Genomic DNA, 26,591 nt, shown 5'->3' on the forward strand with positions numbered 1-26,591 from the left:
ACGTGGTTTTTTTAAGTTTTGCACGCATATTTTCTTCCGATTTTACTTTAACTCAGGGAGAAAATAAGGACAGGAAAGGAAGAGAAATTATCATTGTTTGTTATATTCGTGTAGGCAAAGTCGAGGAATCTTATGAAGATGCGTACAATACATCTGCTAATGCGAATTGTTCCGGCGCTCGCATATTTGCTTAATTAAAAGGTAGATTAGTGAAATGTCTGGCTGAAGTTGCGAGTAACAATACGCGGAGTATTGTGATTATGCAAATTTCTTTAATTTCTCCCGAGCCATCTGCGACGAGCGTTAATGTCGCGTAATAAAAGAACCGAGTTGTGGGGAAGAGTTCTTCTTACTCTGCTTGCGTCGAGACATTTTTTTAACCAAGAGTTCCGCAATTGTGGACTAATGAGCATTCGGAGTACTGTGTAAAAACGCGATCAACAGTGGCATATATAAAGTGATAAACTTAATATTTGGATCAGTAACAACAAGTATCAATATTCTTTTGATTGTAGATTATAGATATAATTTTTTTTTTTAATTTTTCTTGTCTTTTAAAAACTCTTAAGACAAAACTAATTTTTTTACAACTCTAGGAAAAAAAAATGTAAAACTTAAAAATATATTTTTATTTAATTAATTTTTATAACGCTTTATTTTATAAGTGCAGTTTTTTGGCCAAAATATGTCAGAATATCGGCAAATTAATTTGTCTATCAAAATATAAACTGTTCTATTTCAACATTGCTTGTTTTATAAAATTTTATATTTATAAAAAGTGACATATTTCTTAATTCATATGTCTCTGAAAACAGTCGAAAAATGCGGTTATATAAGTGCTTGACGTAACGATAAAAGAAGTGTCAAACGTTTTATTAAGGTAGTTAGTCCGTGACAATACTGTCAAAAAGTTAATGATAGACAAATGACATATAGTATTTGACTGGGATTGTCCGCGTTATGCATATGTGTGTGTAAGAATCTCATATGTAGATGTATATAGACACTAATGTGTGCTACTAGATTAGGTTCACTTCAAAGAATTACTTCGAAACTAAACAGTCAAAGGTCTTGTAGTTTTGTAAGTATATTTTTACAAGTTTTTTCTATCGTCTTCTTGTTTTTCATAAAATTTGCCAGAGTAGTTTGATTGCTACAATTAGAAACGTATTATCGGAAGCCGTTTTCGTACTTGTGATACATGTAAAAAGTACTAACTTTGATTTCAATTGTCTCAGCTTCGCTGCGGTCAATTTTTTTCGAATTGCACAGGTGTGTAAATCGTGTTTACATCAATATACTGTTCAAATTTAATGAGGTTTTCAAGAAAATGACTTTACGGACTAACTACCTTAAGTTGAATACATAAAAACCACAGCTGGCCCCTATAGTCGAAGCAAGTAGAAGCGCATTTGTCGAAGCGAGAAAAGAATATGTGGCGGATAAAAAGGATGGGAGAAAAAAAAGAAGGCCCAACGCGCGGTATAATAAAGAAACCGTAGCACGGGGGGCTTTGAATTCACAACTCTTCCCTCTGCTTCCTCCATTATTTTCTATCTGCCCAGCATTATGCATTTTTCTTCGCCTATATCACGAAAAACGTTGGTAAAACGTTTCATACTTGCATTCACAAGTGGCCGCGAATCCGCTTTATTAAACTCTTCAAGCGCTGGAGAGCGTGCACGTGCGAATTACAGGCATTATAACGCGGTAACATTTGATTGATAGGAGCGATAAATATATAGATGAAAAAGATATTTTTAATCAAGGCAAGAATAAATGACGAAAAGCGGAACATTAAGTTTTTAGGAGAGAGAGAGAAAATAAAAATATGACAATTGTGTGCGCACATAATATAAATGTAAATTTGTGACATAGATGACGTAGATCTACGAAAAGTTCTTTCACTGTTAAAACTGGGCCAAAACACATGCATGTGATATTATCTGATTTAAAACTGCCACATTTATTAAAAACTATCTTTATTAAGATGGTCACGCTTTAGTTTGTAAAACATAGAACACCTTTTTATATTTTAGATTGAAAATTACGATAGGGAATCATCTCACAACAATTTCTGCAGAATAAGATCATGTTCCCTTTCTTTTGATCGATGGAGCTTCCAACTATTTCGAGTCCTTCGTCTTGAGACTATCGGATTATTCCATAAGATGGTTTACATTCTGCAGTCACTGCAAGGGATAACGTTTCAGCGACGTAATACTATGCTAAATACGCTTCGTAACGCTCACATAATCCCAGGATATCCAGATCTTGGATAAGAAGAATGTTACATTGCCAGGGAGACAAAGCTTTTGTTGCAAGTAATATGCTTGAATCATAAATCAAAGAAGTAAGCCATTTATAAACTCGTCCTCGTTTTATCATCCTGTTTGTATTATTTCAACATTTTCCTGGCTCGAAAAAATTAATGAGCTTTGTAATTCTTTTGTTTCGACGTGTATAACAGCATCACTTGTGCAAATTCTTCGGACGAATTTTTTTTTCTGATTTTTCTACAAAATTAATTTTTTTTAATACGATATTTAATTTCTGAGAAAACACGAATAATAATTAAATGGCTTATTACTCTTATTATCAATTTTATTCACTTTTATGTATTTTTATTAAAATTAATAACATTCTTTTTTTTCTTTCGCGCACGTGTGCACGTCAGTTTACATCAGTTTTACATAAATTTAACTTATACTTGCGCTTTGAACAATTTAAAGGTTATTAACTCAAAGTTTTAAATTAACGATATGTCTACATCTTTTTATATAGATTGTGATATTATATTATTTATTTGCTATATATGTAGTTTATGAAAAAATTTAATTAATTATATTTATCTTAACCCTGTTATTAGTAAAATGTTATTTTACTTATTTTGTCAAGATATTCAATTTTTCCGCTTGTTGATTTATGTATTACGTTACTGATCACATGATTCTTCCTGAGTTATATCTTTATACCTTATGTACTCTGTGATTCATACGATCAAGTATCATCTTTCTTTTGTCACTCATTGAGAAATAAAACAGGCATCGTGTGTTTAAATATTCAAATTCCTGTTTGTTAATTTCCTTTGAAGATACTTCGAATAATCGCTGGCGAGATCATATTTATATAATTTTTATAATAACGCTATGAGCATCATTACTAAAATTTAGTTGTCGAAACTTACGATTATATAAATAGTTTTATAAGAGTTTAATTAATTTGAATAATTACTTCTCATACATGCTTTCGACACCACGTTTTTCAATAAGTATACCACATTTCATACATTTCCTCATCTTATTAATAAGCCACATAAAGTGAGCAAAATTGTATTACAGATGTTAAAAGCTTTATTCAAAGTACAAAAGAGCCTCTCATGGTTCCGTGCGTTTTTCTCGTTTTTTTCGTCTGATTAATTCCGCTTGCAAAATGTTCCCACTCTTTGTTCCTTAGGCTTTTGCATTTCTGTCCCGCATGGCCTCAAGAATTATTATTATTATTATTTTTTTAAATAAAATTGAGTTAAACTTTCCATTAAAAAAACCTACGAGAAACTTTATTCCGTCCTTTTTGGTCTTCTAATTTTTCATCAGTCTTACGATTAGTCTTCACGAGAACAGCATCGCCATTTTAAGAAAAGTGCTCTACTTAACTTTTTATCATGTCTGATTTTCCTCACGAAAGGTAAAACCTTTCATCCACGGCTTTTTGATAAGTTGCTACTTAATTGCGTCGTTTTCGTATACGATGCATACTTAATTATTGAGAGAGTTTTCCAGGAATTTTTCTAATCATCAAATAATCAAAATTATTATTATATTTTCATCGTCATATTTTCTGAAGAGAATAAGGAAGAGAATAGGAAAACGAAGATCTATTATGCAAAAAAAAATAGCAGAGTATCAGATTATTAAATGTCAAAAGATAACACAAACGTACGTATTCGCATAAAAAAAGAAAGAGAAAAAGAAAATAACAAGCAATAAGACACAGATAAAAATGTCACAGATAACTGCAATAATTTTTAATTTCTCATATAACATATAGATTGTCATTAATTACAACATAATTTGTAAAAACAAAAAGAAAAAAATAACTTTATTACTTTATACATTGTATATGTATATATTATATTTCTTCAATTTTACATAAAAAATTAATATAGATAATAAACATAATAAAATCAAAAATATTATTAAAAAAAAAAACAAATTTACCTAATAATAATAAGAATAGTAATGTATCGAGGAAATTCCATGTATGTATATCGTTAGATCGCAGAATCCGCGGATGACCAGTCGATTCTATCTCTATTCGCACCCCTTTTGTCCGACGTTCGCCCATGGATTTCAACCCTCATCCAGTCTTTACTGCCTATCCGTATCCCTCTGCTTTTCGGAACTCGGTGAAGCGGGTGGAGGGATGCAGATAACGGTTTTAATTCCGTACGAATGGATCGACGTGCGAAAAAACGGCAGGGGGAATCGTCGGAGAGGCGGATTGATGGACTGCCGGGAACAATGGTTAACTTCGGAAGTAATCGCTTAATTCCTGAGTTCCAGCTAGCTCCTACTGTCTGGTTAGATCCCGTATTGCATACTTTCCGGGATCTTGCTGTTTCCCTTTCCTTTCCCCTTTTAACTTATGCACGCGAGAACGTAGTATTTTTTAATCCTCTCACGCACGGATTATTTCTTCCCTTATGACAAAAACTGAGCAAGAAACTCCATCCAGACTACATTTAATATCATCACTACCAACGCGTGATTTCGCTTTTATTAACGTAACGCTTTTGTTATTTGATGTAAATTCAGGAAGAATTTCTATTATCTTTTATTAATCTTAGTAAAACCCAAGATTCATAAATTTAATAGCAAAATATGTGCAGAGCGTGTCTGCACGTATAATGCTAAATAAAATTTTGCAATTTGTAGAGCTTTCGTGAACAACGTACAAGTCGAGCGTAAACGATGATTTCCCATGACATGTCGGTACGAGTTCTTTTTACTCTTTTTCGTTATTCGCTCTGACTGGTCCCGCAATCCCTACCTGGTGCATGGCAATAAAGGGGTCCGCTCAAACTTAAACTCAAGTAGAACGAAATAAACAATAGTATCAAGCACAGCGAATAGCCGCTTTGTTGGTCGGTTCTTTTGCCATGATAAAACTTTTGTCACGATGGCACACTTGTGAGAAACTTTTCCGAGTTATCGACAAAGGAAGGAAACAGTTTGTTCCACTTTCATTTCGTTACTGGACGATGGCGTTTTGCCTGTTGAAACTCATTAACCTAACTACCTAACCGAACAATTAAAGATACTTGCGTCAAATCAAGTTTTAGAAACACAAAGAGTTGTAACCATTGCAACATCAACATCTAGTGTACTTAGTATTATAAAAAAGTTTGAATAATTATGTAATTCTGGTTATTGCACAAAGAATTGTGTACGCACAATTTATTAAATGCGCAAAGTATTTTCTTGGAACCCCGTAATTTGAATTTTATTCAATTTTTATAGGTTATTTTAACGGGTAATATATTATATATACTTGATATATGATTTTGAATAATATTTCGATCATATAATATATAGATAATTTTACATTTAATTTATTTAACAAATTTCGAATATGTAAAATTAAAACTAAAATTATACATGTATATCTATATAACTATGAATTGTACACTTACAAGCTCTGTATCTATGCCAGCACCATCCCGAATGTTTTCATGATCGACACCAGCACCATTGACCATTCCAGCGCTTGAGCCGGTACCACTTGCGCTTGCTTTTCCACTAGCCCCACCAGCTGGTGTTTGTGGTAAGCTCTGAAAAATAAAGAGATTTATTTTTCAACTCGAATATCTCAATATTGAAAAATATCAATTTGTTGGACGTGTCATTTATATATTATTGAAGCAAGTAAGATAATAGTTACATATATACTGAAAATATTCGTTATATCATCGACGAGATACTGTTAAAGATCGACAACGACGACCCTGGGTAAATTTTCATCATCACCAAAGAGGCCCCCAGGCCCCATGCAGGCAGAGGCCCGGCGGTAATTGAAGAGTGCTGACATTAACAACCGTTTGCTAGGTGATTAGGGGTTTGGTTAGGTCAGTTATGTGCATTCACTTGAAAATAATTGTATTGCTGCAATGAGTGATCTATTCAAGAATTTATATCGCCATTGGGAGCTCGATAACACGACAGTGCCCGATTTGTTTCCCACCAAAATCTGTGCTGAAATCTCGTCTCAATTTCACCTCAGCAAGATTCTTCCTTTTATTCGTAACGTCTTGAAGCTTTTCTCGAACTCGAACTCTTCCTTGCGGCGCGGGCGCGGGCGGCGTTCTATGGCAAACGAAACGAAACTGCGTCTTGCCACGAGCGCTGGCTTTTACGAGGAAGATTAGATGGTGTAAAGGATGGTCGTAAAGGGAAATTCCGCCGAACGTATTTGCCTCGATCGTCCTGGTCGGGGCGAGAAAAATAGCCGCCAAGACAAAGCAATTTGTATGTACACTGGGGAAATGTACGCGCGACAACATTACCTATGTACACAGACAGAGACAGACAGACAGAGAGAGAGACCAACTTTGCCTATTCCACATTAATGGAAGTCTCCCTAGTCCCTACTCGACGGTTTTCTCAATGAAAGGATTACGACGCGGTCTTTAAATCAATTTCGCCAACGTGATAGAACTCTTCGAGTTTCCGACATCAGGATTGATCGCCTACCATCCGCGTCGACCGCGTCCTGGATAAGGGCGAAACATTGCAAAAACTTTCACGTAGCATTCAGTCGATGCACGTTCTCAGTGACAAGTAATAATTTTTGAATAATCACCCAGGCGTGTCTCTCTCGTGAGGCAAAATATATGGTATTGTTTCCTAAGTAAGATTGATTCACAATTCACATTTTAAACCGCGACTATCCATTCAAAAATTCGTTGACATGTTAAGGTATATGACTCTCATATTTCAATTTTCGGAATTTTAAATTCAGAATTTTGATAACTTCCTTTATAAATATATCAATAAATTATACATACTAAAAATAGAAAAGATTGGTTTCTTCAAAGATTTTAAGAATAAGAAAAAAATTATATTTAACGGAAAAACAAAACCTTAATGTTCAAATAATGGTAAAATATATCGATCGCATTTTATATTCTGAAAGTCAAAGTAGCAAGTGTTAACAAGAAAAAACAAAAGTCTATTCTTCGTCAAAGTAATTCTTATATTAAAATGCTTTTAAGATCAAACTCGCTAAGCTCTACGTTTTATTGAAATAATGTTATATGGTATTCTAATGGCACAGGCCGCAGAGTGTCTTTGTACGCGCTGAAGTCTGAAGTACGGATCACGAGTAAAACAGGCGGATCGCGAATAAAACAGAGAATAAGGGAACATTTTTCGTCTGCAGACGAGCTCTGGAGGTGAGATCGACTAGGAGAGATTCGACTTAAAGGTAGCTAGTGTCTTCAGCACCCTTCGATTTTATTTCCTGTCGGCATCGTCATGTTTCGTGTATTGGTAATAGCGCAAAGTGCTCTTCTCGAAGTAATAGCGGCTCGAAGACGACCCTTTAAGCGACGTTCAGCACTTTACGACCGCTCTTTATAAGGACACCTTACTCTCTTCTCTGAAGCGCGCGCGTACGCCACCGTTCCTCTCACCTTGCACCTTTCCGAACACTTCCGAACCGATTCGCTTCCGTGCGGCTCGAGGAAAAAAATAGCTAAAGTGTGTGCGAGGCAGAAATTCTCTCGAGAGGCAGTCGCTGCGACCGCAGCATTTTTATTTTCATAGCCGATAGAACGGTGATTAAAGGGAAAGTAATTCCCGTCTCTTGATCGATTTTGTGGATGCAATATATAGACGTTCTCGTTAGACTCTGTAATAAGTTTCGGACTGTCAGTTCAATTTTAACTAAATTCCCTTATAGTTTTATATTGTCTTATAAAAAGTTAAATAATTTCGCGCGCGTTAAACTCGATGTAAAGCACGTTCTATTTATAATCTAATATTTTGTATTTATATTTTTTACACTTCTTTGCGTCGCTTCATTTATATACTGTTATATATTTTAACTTTCATAATTGGTATTCAATAGAATAATAAGTAAAAAAAGTGATTTTTATTTTTTGATTAATATCAAAAATCCTATAAACCGAAAATATAAATCCTCTGCACACACAGAATGTGTTGTAATAATTTTAGATTTTTAGCTTTATGATGTTAGATTATACATATACCCCTGATCTATTAAACTGAATTGCTTCATATAAGATTTAAATAATTTCTGCAAGTAATTACAAATATCTTTCAATTCTTTTCACTATTTTCCAATCACATTTTCACATTTTCTTAATTTTTTATCTAATTTCTATCTTTTGGTGCACAATTTTTGAATTTTCTAGAAAAACCTTTTTATATAAGGCATAATGAAGGCAGGTCCTTCGCGACATTTTGTATCGGCGCAAATCATTTCGCTCGTGCCAGTTTTATCGATGAGCAAAGAGCGGAAGGGTAAAGAAGGATAGTGCTTCGTACAATCACCGGTACGCCCTAGAATTCTTCTAAAACTGAATTTCTTCCCAAAGACCGTAAAGTGCACCATAAAAGAGCAACTAACGCAGTTCCGAGAATTCGTGAGTAGTTGAAAATGCAAGGAAGACTTCTGCGATATAAAATGCAGCGCGAACAGATGGACAAAAGATTTCGATATCCAAAGAGAATAGCTTGGTGAATAGTCAATTGGGTTTCGCATTTAATTAAAGATAGTAAAAAATAATGAAAAAGTAGGTATAGTATAATGAAAGTTTGCGATACATTATTTATTAATCATGATTTATGATATTCATGAATAAGAGAAAACTATGAGGATACTTTATCATCGTCCATAATAGTCCGGAAGTAAAAAAAATTATCATTCTTTCTCAATTATACTTGTGCTACTTCGTTTTTAATTCGTTTTGACTCATGTGAAAGTACGTTTTATTTTTATATATAAATACAAGCAATGTACGATCATATTAATAAAAAAATGTATTAAATTGTCAGTTATATGTATATAATATAATATATACACATGTATTTAACAAAATAATTTTATAATTTAATGTATTCACGCTATACATATACATACCGCGCTATATCTGCATAAGCTATTTCAAAGCAATAGTTATTCGTTATCCGATATATATGTAATCAGCATCTCATACGCTAATTAAATGTCGTTGTGTTTTCCAAGTTATCCCATATTCAACAAGATAAATTTTAATTTTATATTTTAGAGACATAAAATACAAAATTAAATCTGCCATGAAACTCGAGCATGTCATATATGCAATGATGGTAGCGAAGGTGTTAAATATTTTCGGTACGTAGTTATATAGTTACACGCATACGGACGAATAACTTATAAATGGAGCTCGACAGTTTGAAATAATTATATTAGCTTCTCGACGATGAAATCGTGTTGATATAAAATATGAAGCTGAGGCCTGATACGCTATAGTCGGTGATGCGAAAAAGCTGCCGAAAGTAAAGATCAACCAACGTTAGAGACATGCAGCAAAGTCACGACTTGAGTAGGTTCTCATTTTCTATCAGTATAGATAGAATATCGGAAACGATTTGGGTCGCTGGGTCGAATCGAATCATAGGACTTGGAGGTTGAGTCTGTCGAGTAGTGGCGCCGACAGGATCTGTCGACGGTGTCATGACGGTTTCTGTACATGCCCTCGAATAATTACACACGAGTGCACTAAGAGGATCTTCGCCCGCGGTCTTCTTCCTTCTGTCTGTTCCTTCCTCTCTCGTGATCTAGCTTTTTCTTTCTCTGATCTTCTTTTAGTCTCTCTCTCTCTCTCTCTCTCTCTCTCTCTCTCTCTCTCTCTTTTTCTTATTCACGCAACTACAGTCGTATTTATATAATAGTGAGTTGTCGAGAAACTTGACACTCTTTAACTTTCTTCTCAATCGAGTAGTTGAAATCCGGATGACGGTGTACAATTCAGCAAGCGTAAATTTAATTCAATATTGCCAGTTTTGAGGATTACAGTGGTGTGTTCGTTGAAGCTCGAAAAGTATTCAGATTCAAATCGATCCTGCGCGAAATGATAAAATTGTTACTAATTTTTATATAACAGAAAGAAGTCGAAAATTTCCTATATTTCTGATGTTTTATATTTTACATTTTACGTCGCTGGTACTCTTTTCAAAACGTATTATGAATATTAAAACTCTTTTAAAGAAAGAGTCAGATTTCTATCAATTATATCGGATTTCTGAAAATAGGGTGCTAATCTTTCAGAGATGATACTTTCCTACACTCTATCAGACGTCGAATATTCTACGAGGAAGCGTGCCCCCTGTGCACGGATCACATTAGGAGTCCAATCGCAGCTGGGTGTAGCCAGCCACTTTTGGATGCATAATGCAGTCTCTCCAGTCTCCGGGCTGCCCTGTCCTCCATGGAAACCGCCTCATGCCGCAACCTATCCGTGTCGTGACCAGGCTACGAACTAACAGCCACGGCTTATATGCGCTCTTGCTCTTTATTGCACCAACCACCCTTGGGCTCGCTGCGATGTCTCGAACCTGCTCTTTACTTTCAGTCACCCCACCTATGGCGCTATCATAATATCGGTTTCATAATTCGTAAAATATGAATTCGATACAGGTTTAAGACTCTCGCGTCAATATACGGCTATATAAGAATTGTTTCGATTCTTTTGAGGGCAAAGCGTAATTGAAATTTTTATGATTATATCCATTATTCAACGAAACTTTAAGAAAGAGCACATAAATGTCTTAAGATGTTTGTACATATAGTGTCCTTATTAAAATTTGTTTTTTTGTAAAATAAAATATGTATGCACAAAACATAATCATATGTTTCGAGAAGTCTCGTTCACAAATACGATTTTTTTATAATTCGCTAATTTTTATACACAGCAGGACCGTCTATTTAAATTCTCACTTGGATTAATTTGTTCGACATATTGCATTTTATTTTCACTATACTTATTGTTAGTATAAAAGTACATATTAGTTAAAGTACGTGACCCATTATAAAAGATTTAAAAATCATATAATTTGTTTTGTGGATGTTTCCATATGAAATTAATTCGTGGCTATCTATTTCACTGTTTTCGGCCTCTCTCTTGTACTCCCCAGTCCCCCCAAGTTAATACGAAGAATGGAAGCAGTAATGCGTGCATAGCTCGCACATCGATGGCGTACACGTCAGTCTTCATACTGTAATGTCGGCCGTCGATAGGACATGAGGATGAAAAATGACCAAAAGTTCCCTCCAGGCTGAACGATGCGGCAAGGTTGAGGGAGTACAGAGGGAGGTGCGCGAAAGAGAGGCGGGTTGTGAGTGCTATTGATTGCTCATCGCCATTGTTGCCGGCCGCGAGGACCAGAAAGGGTAGGAAATAATGCGATATTACCGAGCAGAAAGCGGTGATAAATTGATATCTAAACCGCGGCTTTTATGACACCAGTCGTCCCGTGAAATTTGCATTAAGCCACTGCTGTCAAAAGAGGATCCAGCTTCCAGCTACGAGACAAGGACAGTAAGTCAACATCAATTTTTGGACAATCCTGGTCGGCTGTAATTTCCGACCATAAATATTTACAGCTTCGAACGACAATAATTTCTATCGGCAAATGGCGTATCAAATTAATGATTTATTTCGCAGTAACGTAATTATTGTGAAATTTCTGTTAAAGTGCATGAGAGGTTTATAAAATAAAGATAGCTGAGATTTTAATGTCAACTATTAATGTTAACTTCATAACTTGTCAGTAAAGATCAGAACGAGATTGAAATCGAGAAATACAAAGGAGCATCACAGGACGATAAGGATCCTTTTTGAAGAGATAAAATGTAAATTAATCGATGTTGCTTTATTTCATGAGTCGTCAGACACAACAGAAGGTCTAATGGATCCGACAAACCATCTGTCCTCAGACTGGTTTTATTCTATTACGCGAATTCATTCATCTTAGGTTCTTTTCATTTTCTAGAAAAGAACGCGTGCTTTTACACATCCCGAGGCTTCCTATCTCAAGGAGATAAACGATGTTCACTGTCACAATTTGATATGGCACGTAGTTCTATTTCTATTTCCTGTGACATGCCAGTGATTTTACTGTTATTTTGACCAGCGATCTACATTTTCCCTCTCGTAGCGCAATTGTTCGTCATATCTATGAAAGTGATTTCTTGAGAACGAGTTTATCTAACAAGTTTTAATACTTGTATATAATTTTATTTTAGGATATAACTAATGTGGGTGCGATGACAAATTTATTAACTCTTTTACATTATTCATAAAATTATAATATAATATTATATTATGTGAAGAAAAAGCATAAGATATAATAAATTTTATATATACACATATATATACGTATATGTAAATTTGCTACATTATTTTATTCATGTCATATGACGTATTTTTTTAAATTTTATTTATACCATGATAACGCGTAATACGTAATAAAAACTGTATTTTTACTGAAAGTTGATACTTTTGTTGTTGCGTTGTAAAAGTTAACGGGAAAATGGATTATCTATCATTACAGAGGGAAAATTCGTTCTGCGGCAAACAAGTCTTTGAGTACATTTGAAACTCTGTTCCATTCTCCAGTAACCACCTATAATTTTGACTCTGAAACAAAGTAACGTGAAACTAATTCAAACACGAATTATTTATTTAACAACAGTGGCTAAACACTCTCTTTCTCTCTCTCTCTCTTCTTCTTCTTCTTCTCTTTCTTGAATATCCTTTAAAATTGTAATAAAATTGATTGCAACTCTTGCTATTCATTTGTGCAATACCGCAATGCAGAATGAAAGGAATTTTCTAATAATTTTGTGAACATTAAAAAAACGGATAACTGAAAGTAAAAATTTACTTGACATCCTGTGCAATGTTATAACCGTAAAATATGTACATTAAGTTTGATTAAAAAATACATTTATCGATAATGTAATATTGCAATCTATATATAAATTAAAGATAAAAATTGATTGTATATATTTTATTCGCTTAAATAATTTACCAAAATGCAAGATCAAATGAGATTTTGCCCCATGTGCAATCTATACCTAACTTGATGAATTTTATATTTGACAATGCGACAATGAGACTGCTTAATCGCGAATGAGTGTCTGATTGCGGTGCCTCGTAGGTAATATATACGCGAGAACCAATTTTGTTCGTAAATTCCAAACAGCGTGTCGTATACACGACGTCGTTTCAATCACAAGGAAATCGCGGAGAGGCGGGGTGATGCGAGAGGCTCCAATTACAAGGAGATTGCGAGACACGAAGTGGGAAGAAACGTGCTCGAGCACGCGCAACTCGTCGAGCTTATAATCCACGGACGAGATGCATTCTTCACGTTTGAAAGTGTTGGCAGGTACTCAGGATAGCCTGCGAAGACATGATTGCTAAAAAAAAAAAAAGAAAAATTCTCAAGTACGCTCACCTACAACAGTCTCGAAACTCATAACGTTGTTATCATAAAGAGTTGTACTTATTCAAAAATGAATGATTTTATCAACAACGTTCTTAAAACATATGTTTGCTCGATCTTATTATTTTCTATTTCATATTTCCTATTTTACAAATAATGTGTGTGTGTGTGTGTGTGTGTGTAAGGGCAGGGAGAGAAATTCCTGAAATTCCAAATACTAAATATAATTCCAAGTGCAACCAAAAATTTTATTCTGCTTTAAGACGAAATTTGTTTTGTTACTCGAAAAAAGTTGGACATAGCGAATGGTCAGAGCTATTTTCGACGCTTACCATGAATTTCATATAAAAAGCTTCATCGGCATCTGCTTATATTAACAAAATTTTAGCTGGTGCAGGTTAAGGATGTTGTTAAATAATGTAGAAAGCGAACATTTTGCTGAAGATACATCGACGTCCAAAACCAACTGTAATAAGATACATCTATAGAAATCACTGCGTTTGAGAGATTAATCAACAACTTATTGTTCACTACTTCTAATTGGTTGATAATTGATTTATTAAAAAACAAGAAGGGATCTATAAAAATATTAATTCCGAGATTATCGGAATTGGCCGTTGAATTTGTAAATTTGACGGAATTGATTTTATCTTTATTTATGTTAGAGCAAGGAAATTCAATGGGTCTGATTTTCTTAAAGAGAAATTAACTGTACAAGATTTTAAAAGTCACTCTTTCTTTTTATGTTGAGCCACCGACTTATAGTAAAAGTTCTTAAAGACAGTTGCACACACACACACATAATGTGACATAATCTGTTATTATTCTAAATATAAAAGTAAGCGATTGGAGAGGATGTGAGAAATAAGAATGAGTTTTCTCTGCAAATCTGCAAATCAAAACCAATCGTTTATGTAAATCAAATATTTCAATCTTTAAAATTTTGGTTTTGACATAGTGCATCAATCTCTACCTTTCGCATTGATCTATAATGTAATAAATGTAATTGATTCTTAAACATATATGTTAGATATGACAGAAAGATGTTATAATTTCTACAATATGCAATATATTTAAAAAATGCAATTTTGCCATATTCCTAATGGATTTGTAATTCAAACTAAAGCTTTAATAGATATGATGTGTGTTCCCCAAAAGATTGATAAATGAAGTTAATATTAAAAAAGAAATCTATAAATATTCAATTCGTATGATCGGAAGAGACCAAATATTGGGTCTTTGCAAAAATCAATCGGCAAGTGATGAGAAGCAATATCTGCGAGGAAGCGATAAAAGAGAGTAGATGGGTTAATTTTTGAAAGAGGCCACTATTCCGGTTATGGCAAGCTTACTTACATAACATCTATCTCGTTTTTATCTTGGTAAAATTATTTTGCTCTGCTCGCATTATCCTTATACCTTTTTCTTCCAAACTAGCGTAGGTACTATCAGCTTTCCTCCACATTCTTATCCTCTAACTAGCTCGTTTCTCTCTTCCTCCTCGGTCTCGGCCGTATCGTTCTGGTGAACGAGAGCGACTCTCGACCCTGGCTAAATTGCACCATTAATTGTATCCAGCGCGTGCAGTATGCAACTGTGTCGAGTGCAATAGGCCGTCCTTGGCCTAGATACCGATTCTTGAAGACGAGGTTTGGTACGTCGCGCAAATGTCGAGATTGTTGTTTATCTCGCATCATTTGTTGAAAAGAGATCGACATATAATTGGTTATCCCAATTTATATGGTCGAGAGATGTTACAATTTCGTAATTATTTTTACTACGTGAGAAAAATATATTACTTGACAAAGCTTAATTAAGCATGTTACGAGAATGTATAGTATCATGCAAGATATACGCCTCGACATTACGCTTGCTCAGGGATATATTCAATTGGTTTAGAATATTCGACTTCACAAGATTCCCCATTATCGACAACATCGTAACAGCTGGCTGCAGCAGCTGCTTATGCCATTGATTCGCATCGTACAGCGGGAAGGATGCGGAATCTATGAGCAAGCTGTGGTGCTTCCCGTCCTAACGAAGGCTGTTGCACATATATAACGCTATTCCGAGATATTTATGATCCGTCTTGTAGCAATTTACCTTACCTCCGTCTCCGCAGCGCGGGCGCGGCGCGGCGGCGAGAGTTTCCGTCTTGCCTCCTATTCCGTTTACTGCGCCACACCGCACGCTCTCACCAGTCACCTACAAACATGATGGTGCTCCGGAACACCCGCGCCAAAATGCACCCTTACAGTCGCACCCTTTCATATATACGCAGACACGTGAATCGAGTCGGCCACGCGTACACAGGCGACGAACGTGCGTCGCACTCTTGATAGTCGCGATACAAACCAATTTGACGTGCACCACACACCACACGTTCGACGTACCACGTATCACACGCACATATTACACGCAATTCACGCTTACTCGTGTCGACGAAATATCCGTTCGTACATGATCGTACGTCCGTCCGTCGTTGGTCTGAGTTTATCAGTCACTGAGCGCACACGCTTGGTTATTCGCTCACCTGTATCCTGTATCTCTCATCATGATTCCGCACAGCTTGATAGAAATGAACGCGTTGGCAGAAATATATTCATAAAAATAAAATAAAGAGATATGATCCAAGATTCGGCCGATTCAATGGATTAAATTCATTAAATAAATGTTCGTGAAATTTCACGCAAGCTATGCTTGTTGAGACATTTTGATAACATTTAAAAATACTTAAATATATACGTATGGAAAACTTATTTGATTGAATGTATCCAGGACAAATAAATATTTAAAATAGACGCGAAAATATTTTTAAGTAGATTGAGAAGTGGTTTTTTCCCACAAGATGAGAAGATGTTTTATACTCTTTATATTCTTTCAAGAAGGAGTTTTGAATTTCAACTAACTTAACCCTCCGTGTGCATATGTGGGTCTACGGTGCATACCGTGCATACGTGGTATTTACTTTGACGTGAGATTCATTTTTTCGACACTGGGGATGTTCAAGTAGCCCCATTCTTAGGGCTTAAATAAGCATGCTATTATTAATATCTGATCTGTTATCTGATTTTTCATCATCGTTTTCATCATCGTTTTATCTCAGATTTTATCTGTTACGAATTATGTATAATATACTTATATCCATAATATACACCCATGCACGCATACATCCGCTAAATCTTTCTATGACTTCCTTCAACTTCTTCATCTCTCGCGCACCCTCTCACCTCATTTGGCACTTTCGAATTTGCCATTTCGACTGAGGCGTCGTAGGCGTTAGTAGGACACCCCGACACGGCTTACCCCCGAAATGAACTTCCGAGCTCTTGAATGTTCATCCCGCTGAAACCACTTGCAACTATCTTTGTCCGCTTGCCGCGGCTTCCATTTCAGAGAAACGCCAATTTAAGAAGCTTATAAAAGAAAAGTGCGTTCTGACCATGCAAATTTTCCAAGAAAATTGCACTTTCTTTAAGCTGGTCCATCGAGCTCGACGTTACTTTAATAAAAATTGCTTTACTGTTCAAGCAATATTAATCTTAAATATATATTAAACTGAACTCAATTATATATCGATCCTTGTACGTACGTTACTGGTATTTCTTTTTAACATACAGAAGTAAAGAGGCTGTACTTTTTTAAATAAAATAACCTACGATGAAAGAGATGGTTATAGAACTCATATATATATTCCCCTGAAAACGACAGATTCGCACGTAAGCTTTGTAATTACAATGCTACGTACTCTCCAGAATTAGTTCCATCTGTCAAAATATGTCTGGTGTCGTCTCGCTGAATTTAATTTCCAAAAGCGGGTGTTTTATTCAACGGAATTAGTTCATGTAACTTGAATTGTAATAAAATGGAAGCTAAAATTTATGTCACAAAAGTTGAAAATACAATCTCTACGAAGAAAAACTGCGTGCGTACCATGCCATTTATAAAAGTTGCGTGATTTATAGATCAATTAGAAACTTACGTAAAGAATGATTCATCGCGTTGCTGAAATTCCGCAGCTCATTTTCGGAGGATCATGAAATTTCACGTTACAAACATTCTATCGTGGTGATCACGGTTTGAAAAACAGACAATTACAGTAAAACCGCCGAGTCATGGTGCGAGAGGATTAAAGTAAGAACGACGACGAGAGACGGGAATAAGAGTAAGAAACGGCGACGGCCCTTAAGTGAGCACGATAGAGCAACCTCGGTGGTGTATTATTCCAACGGACACGCGAAATGAAAAATGAGTCCTTATAAATGTGAGTTTTGTGTAGAGATAGAGCTGGAAAGCTTCACATCGTGTTACCGAAGACGAGGAAGTCGACTGCTGAGCTCGAGTGCGACCAAGTACAACGCCGCGCCATCCGTTTCATTAATAATTACAGCTTGTGTACCTGCGAAAATTACTCCCTTTATCCACCCTCGACGAGTACCCTCTCTCCACCCTCTTACGTGTTCCGCCAGCTCCTCCTTGTTCTCTTCCTCGATTCATCTCTTTTCCACCCTTCGTCATGCTATATGCGTTTATGCCATGACGTATACCCCGTCTTCATTCGTATTATGTCATTGTGTGTTTGCGGAACTTTACTATAGCATTTTATGCACCACTGCGCGCGAAATAATTATTTGTATAATAATATACAAGCGGAGTTGAAAGACTTTCACTAACAGAGAATTAAGATATACTCGTATTCCAGCATTACATTACATTACATTTTGCTTAAGAATGTGGAAAGGTTAATATTTCGAAATAAAATAATATTGAAATAGCGAAGATATTGAAACAAAAACACTTTGATCGTTGCAAGCTATCAAAAGATGACAATAAATAATAATTATTATAAAAAGCATCTCCAATGTTATATATTTATATATGTTCATTAAGAATGTTTGCAAGTACATTATCAAGCAGAACGCTTACGGCTTACGGGCGTTGTTATTTCACTTTTATATCACTCTTAAGGCTTTCGAAGTTGCACCGCTTGTAATGAGAAACTTGGAAACATATTGCGGCCGTATTAATGGATCCTGGTATATATATTTCCCGGTTTACGTGTTGTGCGTTTATCGCATTGCAAATTCAGGACAGAGCCGAGAGACGTTCATCTTGTCGTCCGCTCGTTGGAGACAGATACGAAACTGCTTCAGTCGGGTAATATCCGTCGCTTCCGAAGAAAGACACCTCCGTCGTGCCGTAAGCCGCGATATGCGAAATCGTGCAGTAACAGGTAGCTACGAATTAAGGAATTAAAGGCAAATAGCTATTTCTATACAATTCTACTTTCTGAATCGGGCGCACGGATTTTCCTTTATGTGATTAATTAATTTATTCTAGACTACTTGAATTCATATTTTATTTTTATTTTATTACAATATTTTACAAACTCAACGCATAGAAAATAAATCACGGCATGTGTAAGAAACCAACTTGATAAAATTTTAATGTGTCTGAAATAAGATAATTAACATTATATGTAATAAAAAGTATGGTTCTTTTCGTTAAACTGCTTTACAACTTTATAGCTCTTGCAAAATCTGAACAACTCGAGTATATATACATGGTAACTTTAGTAAATCACAACTTTAGCAAAACACGAATACTTGGATTCATTGACTTTGATGTACATATATATAGATATCTAATTGTAGGTATGTATATTCTATCGATACACACACCCACGCACATAATATGTGTGTATGTATATATTATATATAAATATATATATGTATGTATGTATGTATTCGGTCATCTGGTGGAAAGGTCATCGAGTCGTGATCCATAAGTGACTTTTGCTATCTTAATAGAGTTTCGGGATGTTGAAAGCTCTTCGTCTCTGCACACGTACCCTTCCTTCCTTTCATGAAATAGCATGGTGAATGATTTCCGACGGATCGAGTATTCGTCGCGTCGCAGAAATCAATCGGAAACGTCAAGACGTTAATTCGATTCCGTGGATTTACGGCGCGGCCAGTTAGGACCGAATGCAACGCGCCATCATTTCCTCCTTCACCATCCGTTATTGATAGAAAATAAAATCGCTATCGTGTTTGATATCATATCTGGCAAGAATAGATGCTATAATCATTTTTAAAGGGTTTTCTGAGGCAATTCTTCTAAAAAATATATAAACTTATTAGATATATTTCTGGAAAATCAGAAAATAGAACATACATTTTTTTAAATTGTCAATGTTTCTGTCTAAACTCGTATATGCTTCAGATTATAATACATATTATTAAATTACAAAATATATATTATTAATTTGCATAATGGCAAAAACATGATACTGTATTAAATTTCGCACACAAATTATTAATATATGCATTATTAATGAAAATACAATATGGTTATATAATTTCTTTTATTATAAATTTTATATAAAACATGCATATATAAATTTATTCTATATAATGTTAATATAATTAAATAATATATAAACGCCGCGAGAAAATAATAATTCATTTATCTGTAATTGTGAATAAAAGTAATCGTTTGTTGGCTTCTATAGGGTTATGAGTACTAAAATTTGTTTCGTCTAGATTCTGATGTGTACCAAATTTCATCAGGCTCAACAAATACAATCTCGCGTACCTATATATTTGTATAGGTGACTATGCGGTAAATGTACAAAGTTTTATCTATTCTGAGATCACTCGTAGATGCAACAAAAATAATTAAAGTTATTAATCTGTAGATACGTGAACGTGTTCTATGTGAACTCCTCAAGTCTCTCATTTTATTTCGAGATAAGCGTGAATAAGAAAATAGAGGTAGAGAAGGCTGGTTGAACGGCGAGATTTAAATTCCGAGTTGGCAACATGCCTTTCCGAGAGCGTGCGGATTTAAACATTATTTCCTGCTATTCTTCTCTTTATTTCCAGAGCTATATTTGTTAACATTTCATCAAAAGTATGCTATCGACACAATAAAATAAAACGTGTATGACACGCAATTATTTCTAATAATAATTGTCTTTCTATCGCAGTTATTATATTTTGCGATATTAATCTGCATGGCACTGATCCGGTTTATGTTTTTCGAAATTCAAATAATACCATTAGATACCTATACTAATAATAATGTTTCAGTTACGATTGGTAATAGAATATCCTCATTATGATTATTTTACTCTGCATTTCTCGTGTGTGATTTGCAATTAAATAGATTTCTCTGGTTCGCGTTTCCAAATTATATGAGAATATTCATCTATACTACAGTATTAAATTTATAATTATCGATTATAATATCATTGCAATAAGAAAACTTTCAATTGACTGGGATACGTATCGTCGCTCCATTACTGCTTGTATTTAAAAAAATATTGTGTAGTAACAAAAATTTCAAATTTTGCAGAGGCGATGAGGAACGTGACGAGAAACGAGTAGCTATAGTGTGGTTACTAGGTAGCATTGTCCGAAAATCATTGTCAGCATAAACATAGCAAACATATGCGGATACTGTCCACTGCACACTGTGAGGATGGCATTGTGCCAGCCGGGGAAGTTTCACCGCCACGATTGTGCGGGTGCCGAAACTACGCCCGGAGAAACGAAATGGGTGCGGACGCAGAAAACTCTTCTGAACGTACGCAAACAAATTACATACGGTTATGCTAGCGAAACACTGTTCTGAAAGCTGAGCAACGGATAGGAAAAGAGAGTAGCGAGAGGATTTTCGTTCGACGTTCAAGTTTCGCGAATGAGTTTGAGATTTGTGATAGATTGCAACAGTTATGAGTTGTGATCTAGCTTTCGCGCGTATTTCCTTCTGCTTTTGAAGAAATTTTGCATCGGTTTGATTTTAGCAAAAATTTAAATTGGAGACTATACTTATTATTTTTGGTTCTAATGATGTTTCCATTAACCACTTACCTATAAATAACAATTCAGTGAAACTTTGGTAAAACCGCGCGTGGGAGTTAAAATTAAGATGGAAGCACTATTTTCAGGATATTTCGCCTAGTTTATCGTCTATGACAAATTATTTTTTATTTTACATCTTACAAAATATTTATTTCTTTATTTTATAATTTTGCCTGATATATGTGTACACGTGTATAGTAATACAAGAAAGATTGTCGCGAAACATAATCTAAAACTCAGAAATATAACGTGTACACAAAAGTAACACATGCAAATAAAATTAACATAAAATAGATGCGATTATGCAATGAAAAGAAAATAAATGATGCTTTGTAACTTTTATAAAAAATATATTCCTGTGATTTACAAAAAGTGACGAACTCGTCGCCACGGAGTAAAATGACTCATGAAACATTTTGCATAATATACTCGATGTCATCTGTTTATTTCTTGAGTCGAGACATCTTAATCCTTATTTAGCCTTAAATTTAGCTTGTAAACTAAAAGAAATATGAGTCTCTTGTATTGCGGACGTTAAGTAAATTAATGCGCACCATCTTTACCGTCGAGAGTCGAGAATGGCAATGGGTGGGAGAGATGCAAGGTAATAAATACCAAGCAACTAAATGTTCCTACCGAACCGAGGTAGTAGAAACTTCAGACAAAACAAATGAATGCAGTAGTAGTTATGTGAATTCTGTTCTACCAGTCGTGTGATGATGAAAGATATAAAAAACAGACTCACATATGTGAATAATTTCCTTCCCTTTAGATGCTCAGTGATTTCATGAAAAGTTGTTATAATTTCACACACAGGCTTTCTATACAGACTTTCTACAGAGACTGTTTGATAAAAACAGTTTTTCAACTTTATTCGTAATATATCATGCATTTTATATTACTAACTAAAATGTATGAATTTGATACATAATGCACGCAAAGTAGTATGTATTAAATTGTGATAAAAACCATTGTGATAAAAAGACCAATTAGATTTATGACATATAGTATGTAAAAATACTTTTACAGGAAACGCGAGTAATGTAATACTCGTTGGAGGGTTGAAAGGATTAACGTAAAACGATCCTGAGGACGGAGTGAAGGGCTGGCAACGTCCTTCTTACTGCTTGCATCAAGTAAATTCCAGTTTGCGCGTGCATTATCTCGACTGCTTAGCGATAAATATTTCACGCTAGTGTTTCGCTCCTCACTCGCACGGTACATTGGAAAGCCATTATGCTCGGTCTTATCCTTTCTCTTTCTCTCATATGTATCCGTCCTATGTTCGCGATTTACGCACCACTGCATTCTGTCGATGCACAGTAGGTGCGCCTAATCCACGTTACTGCCAAATTTGCTGCTTTCTTCGTGATCATTAATCGTCGGTTAAATAGATGATCGGAAGTTACTGTGATCAAAAATTTGCTGTAAACAGTTACCAAACAGAAACTTTTACCGTCTAAAATTTATTTTGGATAATTTATGTCGGAGATAAAAACAAAGATTTAAATTGAAACAATTTCAGTGAATTTAAATTTTGAACACAAATTTAATTTGCGTATATTTGTCACGTACTATTCATATTTTCTTTCGAAAAAATTGAAATCACCAAAATTATATTTCAAGCTTGATTTTTAGATAAACACCATTCTGTTTACCTCTAATTGTAAGTACTCTTTTAACTGTAAGTAAAAATGAATATATATTAATTTTAAAATCATTTAATTTGTCGGATAATTTTGGCATAGATTTTCGTTTGGCCGGTGCTGCATTATGTATATACATAATATAGGTACATATGCTACTCCGAAAAACTGAGATATATTGGCTGGAATTCCAAACTTGCCACTGCAAATGGACAATGCTTTGTTACTCACTAGACCATCATGATGCTGATTAAGTGATTACACTTTTGGCAACAGTGTCGCTGCAAGAGGAAGTTTACACTGATATAGTTAACATTTTTTACATCTTTCTGTCATAGAATTTTAGTTACATTACTTCTTTAAATTCATCTACAAACAAAATATGGTACTGTATATCAATTGCATTTATTATTTCCAAATAAATTTACAATTAGTTTGCAAGACTATGTTAGAAATTGGCAACGGCCTAGAAAATCTTCGTTTATAAAAAAAATTTTTTTTGTTATCACACAGTTTTCAATCTTCATTGAAGAAGAGCTGAAGAGATAGTTCGTGTTTACAAAATAAACATTTTCTATAGAAAAGTAAGATTGCATAAAAATCTGGCCGCATTTGTGATCAAGTCTCAAGTACTTTCCGTTAAAACGTTCCTTATCATTATTATCACTTAATTACACGTGCGACTACCGTTGCGCGAGTTTGAAGCTTAGGGTTGAAATTTATGCGAGTGATTCGCGACAGTACTCTTCGCTCGAGTTCTCTTGCAGCACATCGCCCGCGGAGATGCAATTTTGAAGGCAATTTAACTTGAGCCACAGGAGCAAGCGTAAGCTATGGGCAAATGTTTACTGTGAAAATCGTTATAGTCCTTCCGAAAGCTTCCGGATCGTGCTCTCACGAGTGGTCTCCTTTCTCTCTCTCTCTCTCTCTCTCTCTCTCTTTCTCTCTCGGGGAACGAAAATGTCTCATACGCATGGCCACCTAATCCTCCTATTCGCTGGCTCTTTTGTCCTGCTTTTCACTTTATCGGAATCTTTCTATCTAGAAAGTTTTCCTTGCATTTTCTTGTTGTTACAATATAGGTAATTTTGTCTATATTTTGCAGTCAATATATAAGCAATTATGAAATTTTTAATGAGTAGCTTTTATCATAATCCTTCTTACGGTTGAAAACTATTATGTATTTGTAACTGTAAATAATGAAACTGAAATTTATGTGTATATACAGTTTGCAACCAATTTGCAAACGTGTCTAATATGCGCATATAACATGATTATATTATTACGTATTGCGTATTGCGCAAGTTTAGAATTAATTTTTAAACTAAAATTATGTAACTCTGAAGTTTTCTTTATTCCAGTCTCTAAGTCGACAACATTAAATATTTATGTGGCGCGAGCTTTACAGTTAATAATATAATAGAAGAATGCAGATATCGTCTCTTTTCTGAAAAATAAAGTGTTACATTAATCGAGCTCAAATACAAATCGAGATAAATTCTTCAACATTGTACGATTATAATTTCAAGAGAAATAAGTAAATCTAAATATGTGAATAAATATGAATAAAAGGTATGAAGAGAAATTCATCGAAAATGCTAATTAGCATTTTATGACCAAACAGTTTTATGTCTATTGTAAATATAAACAAATAGTGACTAACATTAGACATTAGTAAGTTTTCAAAGCTTTTACAACTGTGAATCTCTGATGCCAAAAACTGAATTAACATAAAATTTAATTTATTATTTGTTATTAAGAAATCAGTACGCATGATTGCATAATCGTCAGAAAACATAAATATGTTTCTAATAATTACTCGAAATATATATAGGAAATATATATATTATGCGTCATTACTTATAAACAGCATCTTAATAATACTTCAAAACTAAATTTTAAAACTGACATCTTGTTTATAGAATTTAGTTTATATTATTTGTTTCGAGGAAAAAATAATATATTTGACGTTATATATAAAACGACATTAATAATATATAATATAGATATTTGGTTTCCATTTATTCTTTGGATATTAGTAGAAACCTGCAATAACTTTATATACTCAATCAATTTGGCCGGTTGACCAAAGTCTAACTATACGTTTCTTTTTTTCACTGACTCTGATTTCTTAGGTTTATTATTTAATCGTAATATATAATATTTGTTCAACTATTCTGCATTATAAGCGAAATATTTTACTTTTTGTCAGAGCACGTATTGGGCTTCCTTAAATAATGGAGAAATTCCCGAGTTTCTCGAGTAATAACAGCCAAGCATTCCGAGTCTGTAATATCGCTCTTCCTCTCTGCACTTTCTACACTGCCTTACGTTTTACTCGCTTTTACTGTAGCTGGTAGCACCTTCACGTCTTTTGTCAGTATCCTCAGTGCTTTCGCGAGTACGCGCGCAGTGCGCGCACCCACCTTCTTCACTTCCTGTCATGATAAAGCCTTTTGAACTAGGTTTACGAAAACGAGTCTTGACAAAGCATACAAAATATTCTAGCTTAAACACTTCGGTATATTTAGTAATCAATAGTCGCATTTTCCAAAGTCATTCTGTGCGCTCCTTTCACTTTTTGTTTTTCAATGTTTACCTCGTTATATTTGATGAATAAAAATACTTTCGGTCAAAATAAGGCTGAGTTTATGTGCACGAAATAAAATGCGATGCATCTCTTGTATATGCGTTCCACAGCTCGTGACGTAAACGAGATTTACGGCACCCGCGCCTTCTCATTCGCGCCAAATATTGAACCGTCTAAAACAATAAAAACGAGATTTATGACGTATGATAAATTAACCATTTCTACGTGCATGTCACCTCCCTACGAAAACTCGTGCGTATACTCTTAGAAAATATATGACGAAAACCCGTGCTTTATTCTGCCGAAGAAGAAAATGTCAAGATGTAAAATTCATAGCATTTTCAATCTCAAAATTCTTTCCAACAATAAGATGCTTTGTACAATACTTATACAGACCTATAAAATAGATACCTATATACTGTGGATATAATGCGCAAACATCTTTTAACTTAATGATGTCGTTTATTTTATTCTTATTGCATGAATGTATAGACAATCTTTACATATAATTTAATGTTTATCACAAAATGACATAAGAGTATTCCTCATTTCATAATTTACTACTAAAAATCACCTTCTTTTTATACATACACATACATATGTATGAGGAATTATATAATAAATTAATATTGTACATAGAAATATTCTGAGAAGAGGATTGCTTTAAGACATTGCACAGTAGTTCAAGTCAACCAATAATCAGACATTGAGACATTATAAAATACGTATAGATGAGTGTTTATAGATTAACAGATTAAAAATTTGCATAATTGTGAATAATAAACAACTGAATTATGACATTTATATATATATATATATATATATATATATATATATATATACTATATTGCAGTTACATGACGATGAGAATATATTCAGCAATGAATTAAGAATTTGCAAAATTAACACAAATTGTCTTCTATTATAAATAATATAAACGTAAGCAAAATTATGTTCAAATATATCTTTT

At 34.4% G+C, this 26,591-nt stretch overlaps 1 protein-coding gene across 2 annotated transcripts in view; it reads right to left on the reverse strand.

Moving 5' to 3' along the window:
- LOC112451929 overlaps nt 1-26,591 on the reverse strand; it is a 285,962-nt gene that overhangs the window by 23,096 nt on the left and 236,275 nt on the right. For both annotated transcript variants that reach the window (XM_025011844.1, XM_025011843.1), the window contains exon 5: nt 5,696-5,833. In XM_025011844.1, coding sequence (XP_024867612.1) covers nt 5,696-5,833 — 138 coding nt within the window. The remainder of the gene's footprint in view (nt 1-5,695; nt 5,834-26,591) is intronic.

Source organism: Temnothorax curvispinosus, unplaced genomic scaffold (genome assembly GCF_003070985.1).
Source record: "Temnothorax curvispinosus isolate PA1 unplaced genomic scaffold, ASM307098v1 QBEX01002827.1, whole genome shotgun sequence".
Classification (NCBI taxonomy): domain Eukaryota; kingdom Metazoa; phylum Arthropoda; class Insecta; order Hymenoptera; family Formicidae; genus Temnothorax; species Temnothorax curvispinosus.